The sequence below is a fragment of the Coffea arabica genome, chromosome 3c, assembly GCF_036785885.1.
Source record: "Coffea arabica cultivar ET-39 chromosome 3c, Coffea Arabica ET-39 HiFi, whole genome shotgun sequence".
Classification (NCBI taxonomy): domain Eukaryota; kingdom Viridiplantae; phylum Streptophyta; class Magnoliopsida; order Gentianales; family Rubiaceae; genus Coffea; species Coffea arabica.
Genome location: NC_092314.1, coordinates 5,970,680 through 5,979,476, shown reverse-complemented (window position 1 = coordinate 5,979,476; position 8,797 = coordinate 5,970,680). Strand labels below are relative to the sequence as shown.

Sequence of the window (8,797 nt, the reverse complement as noted above, 5' to 3'; positions counted from 1 at the left end):
CTACCTAATCATGAAATATTCCCATTCTAACTCAAAGACAACATACAAACTGCGTCCTTCAGCTGTTATTACCTTCGAAAAAGCTTCCCAGTCTGAAAGTCGAGGCAGCTGAACTCTTTGCCCCTCCTTAAACATCCCTAGTTTCACATCCTTCAGATCCTCCTGCCAAAATTTAGTTTGCTGAAAATTGCCATACAGATGATTTCTTCTGAGCATAAGCATCTGAAAGAATACGTTCAGCAGGTCACTAGCATCTTTGTCTGAGTCCAGATCTTGGCAGCTATGTTGAACAATGGTTTTAGGACGACACGTCCAGAAGATACCGTCAAGTACTGAATATGCAACATCTAGACAATTTGCCTTGTCGAAGCTTATAGACAATGTTTGAACTTGAGGCAGGGGATATATGGCTTTGTTTCTTATCTGATCCTCAACAAAGCCCTCGACATTTTTGGGAAAGATGATTCTGAGTGAAATTTCAGATAGATTGAGCTTCATCAATAGTTCCTTCAGTTCGGAGAAACAAGAAGTCTCCAAAATGTTCCTGTTCTGCCATGACAATTCAATGTAAGACACCCAAGGACCAGAGGGAGGTGTAAAAGAAAGTAGGGGAATGAAATTTCCTCTGTACTCAAAGCGAACAATGCTTGGAACATCAATTTGGGCCTCTTTCAATCCTCCTTCCTTCCGAAACTCCAAATTTATGAGTTTAATAGACTGGCTCGAAATCCTCACAGTTTGCAAACCATAGCAGTATCGGATTTTCAACTCTTCAAGGTGCTGAAAATCTTCTGCAATGCCTGAGAAAAACTCATCAGCGATGCCAATGTTATCCAAGGACAACTTCCTTAGATTTTTACATCTGGACATCTGAAGACATGGCAATGACTGTTCTTCCTCTTCACTAAGTAGATAGCTAGCTGACATAGCTGGCACACAAGTCCCGTAAGAGAAGTCTTCAAGATTTGGTGCTTCAACTTCAACATTACCAATTTTCCATAAGACAATACTACATTGCTTTAGTTTTTGAAGCTTGGTCACCTCAATATTCTCAATGCCTAAACATTGAATAATTTCCAAGAATTCAATTGAAGGGCAGCTCGACATTATTCTCTGCAGCATCACTTCGTCTAAGCCCACCTTGTTAAGACACAATTTTCGGAGATCATGGCACCTTATTATCTTAATCACTTTGTGCTTCATATAGATTTTTTCACTAAGATATAACTCCAGGAGTGATGTTGCTTCAAAAATTGTCCGAGCCAATTTAGGATGATAAGAGTCACATTTTAAAGAAATCTCCAGGCCTTTCACACCGTTTTCTGCTGCAATCCCGAGCCATGTTTTAACATGATCAGGCTTCAGCGAGGGAAAATCTTCATTATAAACCATAAGCTTCAAAGAATCAATACCATACTTATTCTCACGGTACCTCATCAAGGTGGTGTTGATGCAATTTATGAAACTATCACGTCTTCTTTCAAGAGCTTGCCTATCATCAGAACCCGATTCATCTTCATCATACTCGAAGTGCAAATTGGGGCGTGTGCGCCAAGTGGTCAGCCATGCCTTGGACAGCAAACTTAGTTTTGCTGATTCTTTGGGTTTCAGGAAAGAAAGTATGTGATGCCTAATTGGTTCTGGCAGTTCGAAACTGCCATCATCATGTCGTAGACCTCTAGTAGGCGCCATGAGAAAAAACCCAAAGTTTAGGGTTTGATGTGCGTCAAGCTACATGACTATGACTATATATATATATATAAACCTAATACCTAATAGCCCTAATAGCATCTTTGTATTTCCCTAATAGCAATAATAGCATCTTAGTATTCAAGAAATACAGAAGTAAGAACCCAATATATGTCTAGCTTGTGGGTTGCTATCTCTATTAGGATTAGATCAAATAACATCTTACTATTCAAGCCCATCTCCATTAGGATTAGATCAAATAGCATCTTACTATTTAAGAAATACAGAAGTAGCAACCCAATATATGTCTAACTTGTATTCGTATCTTCAATTAGTATCATAATACGTTTTTTTTGGGGAAAATAATAGCAGAAGTTATAATAGTCCTCACCAATTTGACTAAAATTTTGCACGATTTTAGAATTGGTGTCGAATTACAAGAACAAAAGTAGGTAATCAAAATTTGCCAAAATTTCAACTTCCATTAGACTCCAAAAATCTCGAGAAAGTTTAGGATTTCTACGTCCTTATAATGATATGGGACAAAATATATGATGAAATAGTAGAATTACAGTAATTGCATGGGATAGTATGAAATGCCCCCTGAGATCCATAACAATCACAACAAGCTAACCAATATTTTTTGGGTAAATTACACTTTATCCCCTTGTAGTTTAGTGTTTTTTGTACATAACCCTCCTATAGTTTCAAAAGCTATACATAATTATCTCGTGGTTTAGATTAAAGTGTCAAAATAACGGAATTTGCAATCCATAATGGAGTCATCTAAAATGTCAAAAATACCCTTATTTAAAGTTGAAAATTATTTATTAACCACAGGAAAGTTGTGTATATTTTGAACACTATAAGGGGGTTATATGGTAAAGTATTAAACCATAAAGGGGTTATATGATAAAACATAAAATCATACGAGATTAGTGCGTCATGTATATTATGTTTATATATTTTGGTCGATTGATCCATTTTAATTTTTAAACAAGGGTAATTTTGACATTTTCAAAGATTCCGTTACGAATGATCATTTTCGCCACTTTGACACTTTAATCCAAACCATGAGAGGGTTATGTATAGCTTTTGAAACTATAAGAGGGTTATGTACAAAAACACTACACCAAAGGGGGTAAAATGTAATTTACCCATATTTTTTTGTTAAAGAGTTGATGTGGGGAAAGTAAAGAAATAACCAATATTTTTTTTTAAAAAGTTGATGTGGGGAAAGTAAAGAAAAAGAATTCTTCATCTTCACAACCGTCCATCTCAACCTCATGTCCACGTCAACCGCCAAGCCGAAAGAGACTGTGTAAGGACTAGTAGGTATACAGATCCGACTAAACTAAAGGGATGCTCTTTAAATTTTTTTTACTGTAGGTAAGATTCGAACTCCCAATCTATAGCCCAAAACCCTTTTTGATCGCCATTGAGAGCCCAAGTCCCTTTTTGGTCGCCATTGAGCAAACTCAATGCTCAATGGTTCACTGGTCCAACTGCATCTGATCGGTGTAATTTGAAATCAGAAAAAGGTAATTTAGTTTGATTTTAAAAGCAGTGGTTGGTAAGTAGACAAAATAACGTGTAGCACTGTCCTTTTAGATTTCAAGTTTGTTTATTTTTGATAATGATAAAAAATAAGCACTTTGATATTCCCCACTCCCCACTCAGTCTAGATAAAGAATATTTGCAGCCTGTTTTTTAGTTTAATCATAAGAGGGATTAGAAGACATTCTTGCAAATCATCAAAGAAGTTTATAAAACAAGTGAAGCAGTTATTTCCAATTTGCCTCTCTGCTTAATACCGCGCCAAGTCTTTCAAGAAACGGTTGACAGTTTTTAAAAAGAGAAACAGAGCTCAACAGAAGAAATTAATGAGCGATCAAGATTCTGATTTCTCCCCAGAATTCTCCCATCACCAAGAAATCACTGCAATCGAAGCCATAGTTCTCAATCTCCTAGCCATGCTTCACCTCAACTGCACCACTACCCTCAACCCCGGCAACCACCATTCCACCACCACGGCAGCCCAATTTTCTGCTCCTCCTCCATGAACCCCTGCAACAAATGCCGCTCAACCAAGAGACAATCCCCTTCATCTTTATCTTCCCTCCAAGAACGCTCTTCAAAACGGCCCACTCTTTTACCTCCATCTTACGCCACCACTACTTTTCCCGGAGACCACCGCATTCTTGGCTTCAGTAAACTTCCACTTCCGGCCAATGCGTTATCATCATCGTCGCCCCCTGCTCTTGGCCGGACTATTTCTGATCCAATCAACTCTCCTGGAGCAAGCAGCCTCTCTGATCAAGCTCCAAAATCATTGGGCAATTTCCTGAATAGCCTGTTGCCGGAGAGTTATGCGGTCAATTCTGTAGCTACTTCGCCATCTCAGTCTGTCTCTACCGTTCAGTATCTGATCCTACTCCAGCTTCTTACCCGGTGGTGGACCACGGCCTCCAGCGGCAAGGAAAGCCATGCAGTCACCAGCTTCTTACCATGGTGGAATGAAGTCATAAAGGAAGGTGAAGAAGATAGTGGCTCCGAAGATATTGATACTCTTCCAAAGATATCAAAAACGATCATATTTCCTTTGAATTCCCCCCCCCCCCCCCCCCCCTTATTTCTTGAAACTTTTGTAGTACTTTGATTTAACTTTTACTTGTGAATTTGTATTTCGGGCTTTTTTCTATTCATTGCTGATAGATTGTGAAACGAAGGGTTTATAAATTTTTTTTTCAATATCTCTGGACTTTCCTTGTCTTTCTTGATTTCATTGTAACATGATGTTTTGGTACTTACTTGGATTTATTGGCCTTTTTTGGTGTTATTTTCTCTGTTGTGGTTCTTTCTGGAAAAGTCTTTGCTTAGGAGTTAATTCAAATTTAGTTCACCACTTGAGCAGTTTAAGTGCCACTTCTGAATCTTTAACTTGATCGCACAGGATGAGTCTGAAGTGAGTGAAGCGATAACTGAAAGTGAAGAAAGACCTTTCGAGGAAGCAGTGTGGGTGGACAGAAATGGGGAGTGGCAAAGGCTATCAGATTCTTCTTAGCGGAAGCAATTGCTATTACAAATTGACTGCTTTCTGAGCTGGTGATTTACTACTTTCTGAGCATGACTACTACACCGTTTCTATATCAAGCCTGGTGAATCTCAGTCCACAATGTCTAAATCAAGATTTACTTTTTCTGCATGTAATCTTTTCCACGCAACTGTACATAAAAGAGAGAAAAAAAAATTCTTTTGTCAAGAGGGAGACAAGATGAGGGTTCTGGACGGTATAGTACATTCTATGCAGAGTTGAGTAAAATTTCTTGCATTGATCAGCTGCACTGATGGTTTTAGGGCTATTGCTTAAGATAATGAACCAAAACACTGGTTCAATTGTATTTTACCAACAGGGAAATGAAAAAACCTTTGGCTTTCCCCAACTCTGCTCTGCACTAGATTATCTTTTATTGATCCTGCAGATCGGGCTCTGACATTCATATTTTCTCAATTTGAAAATCTCTCAATTAGGAAAAGTTACAGAAAGTTAGGTTCTTTGGAAATCACTAAATATAGCTCCTGAACATACTGAGAAGTATATACCGAAGCCTGACAAATTGTTGGAGTAGTTTTTTCTCAATTTGAAAATCTCTCAATTAGGAAAAGTTACAGAAAGTTAGGTACTTTGGAAATCACTAATTATAGCTCCTGAACATACTGAGAAGTACATACCGAAGCCTGACATATTGTTGGAGTAGTTTTGCTTACCAAAGCATTTAATCTCCTTAACAAATCTCAGCTCAATTTGGACAAGTTAGGCAGGGAATCCTGGCTTTTGCCTTAAACCTCATCCTATCAACATGCATTTTATTTGACTTTCATACCTGAGAGAGAGCTTTGGCTAGAGATAATGACAGAGATTTCACAAATAATATCATGTCCTACATAAGCTTATGCTAGAATGCTACTAAGACATGGAAAGATAAAGTAATACTTTGTTTTGGTATTTTACCATCAAAAAACCAATTTTCTCATATTGCACAACAAATCTACAAAACTTTTGCAACTTTTTGATTTCAAGAAAAAAGAAGAAGACTTACAAATATAAGATCAACAAATGTTATAGTCTTTGTTGACCACAACGTTGACTGGTACCATGTGCATGGAGACTTGTACAATTTCGAAGAGTATTGACTTCTAATGCACATGGTACAATCTCCCAAAAGTAGTGATTCAATTTAACCTCGGCTTGAACCACTTGCTTTGTCAGAACATCCGCTGATGAATCCTTCTCTTCTCAACTTTTCTTCTTTGGCCTTTCTACAAAAAATGACCCAAGAATTCACTTCCAACGCTATACAAACGCCAATCAACGTAGAGAGGCCTAAACAATAGGCCAACTTAGCATAAGATCGACCTAAACCCATGACATCAAATCCTTGAAAAACATTAACCACCCCTATAACCACACAGGCATATCCTACAAAATGGTGATAGGATTTCCAATACTTCCTAAATTTATTTGTAGTTTTAGGCCTAAACAACAGAGCAAGAGTCTGAAGCCATCCCAAGCAAAATATCGCGAACCCAAGTTTGCGATGCAGCCCAAAAACTCTCCCTGGAGACAGTTCCCCAAGCCTAATACCAATGGCAAATCCAACAGTTCCTATGAAAATTGCAAAAAGTTGTATCCCTGCATGAGCATAAAACCATGCAGGCCCCAGTGCTTGAATGTGTCGAAAATATCGTGCTGTGATGGCACCAATCGGTAGCAGAAGTCCCCAGGAGATGGCATTTATGACCCCATGAATGATTTTAAGTGTGTAAATGTTGTTGTTGTTTCCTTTGGCTGCAATGCCGGATAAAACATCAATGGTGGCTGTGGATGAAAGGTCATTAGCAGTCGTCGGATGGATGGTTGGAGAGTAACCTTGGACGTACAATCCTCGGTTCCAAACATGATGTATTTTGGTTTTATTTGGTACAAGTTTTAATGTTGCATATATTTGAATGGTTGCACCATTATGTACCGTGGCCATGCGGCCGCCGTATAGGGTGGCAGAAGAAGAGAGGAGATGAACATCCAAAGGCCGCGAAAGGAGCGGATCTTTTTGTAGTTTCACGGTGGGGTCTATAATGTAGGGTAGAAGGACCAACTGGCCGGAGTTTGGGTCCGGAAATGCGATAAGGGCACGTGTTCCGGTCATCTCGGCCGAAGTAGGGTTTATACCCCATCCTACCCAACCTGAAGGGGATATAAAAGTTCCAAAAAAGACAAGATCAAGAGTGGCATTGTGTGCATGAAACGTCCAAGCTATAGAGGCATCTTGGCTAGGTAATGCCATACATTTCTCGAAGGTTTTGGCGTTAGTAACTGTTGTGCAATGAGAAGAAAACACCAAATGTAGTGGGAGGGAAAATATTAGGAATCCTAAGAGGAAATGATTCATGGCTTTGGAGAAATGGATTTACAACATATGAGAAGAAAAGTTGGAAGGAAGAAAGGTTTGTTGGCCATATATGTTGTGTGTGGATAATGATGTTTCTTCAGATTATAGCAAACATTGATGTGTTATGGAAAGTGGTCAGTTGAATGAATTATGAGGGAACCACCCAACTTTGTGCTTAGATTAGAAGTAAGGTAAGCATAGGTAGTTGGCACAAAGTAGGGGACCTTGTAGTTTTTCAAATGTGCGTTTTAAATTCTAAAGTGAGAAAAAGAAATTCTTTTCCAAAGGAAAATGATAGTGGGGTAGTAAAAAGGTAGAGCGTATATCTTAAGTTTTCCTCCTGTCACTTTCTTTTTTCTCATACCATTTGATGGCTGATTTCTCTTCATTTGTCTTTTTCCAATCTTTATTATCCTTTAGAATCTTTTGAGGTTGTTGGTTTCTTGATGTTTATGATTCTCTGAAATTGAAATGAAAATTGCATATGGGTTTCAGTTACTATCACCTAAAAAGTGAGAATTAATTCACGATATATGCTAAATTGAAGGTTTCAAGAACCCATGCATTAACAGATAAATTAGTACACCGGCCAAGAGGAATATTGAGAGACCTAGCTAGTTTCATCTAACAAGTGCATTCTTTGAAATTCTTGTTCATCTTTTGGCAGCATTTTGTTTCACCCAACAAGTGCAATTCTCATTTGTTTTTCGTTTTGATGACCAGATTCTTAGAAACATGATCTGTAAGTTGAAACAAAGAAACATTTAGAAGAAAATTTACACAACCATTTTGAATAATTGATAAAATTTCATTTTTTTTCCACAGCTCTTTGTTCCTTCACAATATTTCGCAATCTCAAGTTAAATTTGTTTTTTATTTCAGCAGACAAGGGATGAGATTTAAGAAATGGAAATTAAGGAGAAGTTGTAATTGAATCAAGACCTCCACAAGCTTTGATTTTCAGTATTGATTCATAGTATACAGCTGTTCTGTATCCAGCTTGGAAACAAAAAAGTACTTAAGTTCAATTTGCGTTTTACAAGCTCCTAAACTATGAAATCGCTGCCAAACCATTATCTACATAAACTTAGATGCAGCCTCCTCTTTTTCACATCAACTTTGGAGTTTAATGATAAAACGAAGCTAGCTAACAAGTGGAAAATATTACTCATTTTGCTGCCTTAGGTACCGTCTTTGCTACTTCCTTATATTCCATATGCTGTTTGACACAAAAAAAAAAAAAAAAATGCATTTCTTTTCTTTTTCTTTTTTGGGATTGCACAAAATGCATGCATGCTTCGTCCTGTTATTCAGGTCGCATTTCTATTGTTTATCCAAGAAAAAAGGCCCCTTTTTCATATGCCTTTTGCAAAATAGTTGATTGCTGCCTATACGTGAGAATGAACTCGTGCTTTTTCTAGAGAACGTTAAAAGGCATGACAATTATGAGTCGAAAACCACGCCTTCCATTTGAAATTCAAATTTTTTTTTCTTTCAGTAGAAAAGCATGGTTTTGTTATTCTTTTTACTAGAAAATTTCCCCCTTTCGTCATAAATTAACAAGCAGCTGGAATAATATTGCCTCAACGAACTAGGCCTTGCATGTCCTTGCTTTCATTGTAATGGCGATAAGTATTTTCCTAAACTTATTAGATTTT

General features: G+C 37.7%; 2 protein-coding genes across 2 annotated transcripts; both read right to left on the bottom strand.

Annotated features, from left to right (window-relative positions):
• Window positions 1-1,692, bottom strand: LOC113735452 (F-box protein At4g22280-like). Its single transcript, XM_027262456.1, has one exon. The coding sequence runs from the start codon at window positions 1,690-1,692 to the stop codon at window positions 1-3; it is 1,692 nt and encodes a 563-aa protein (XP_027118257.1).
• Window positions 1,693-5,739: 4,047 nt separating this feature from the next.
• Window positions 5,740-7,175, bottom strand: LOC113737095 (cytochrome b561 and DOMON domain-containing protein At2g04850-like). Its single transcript, XM_027264345.2, has one exon. It carries the CDS (start codon window positions 7,137-7,139, stop codon window positions 5,928-5,930), a length of 1,212 nt encoding a protein of 403 aa, XP_027120146.1. The 5' UTR covers window positions 7,140-7,175; the 3' UTR covers window positions 5,740-5,927.
• Between the last annotated feature and the right edge of the window lie 1,622 nt (window positions 7,176-8,797).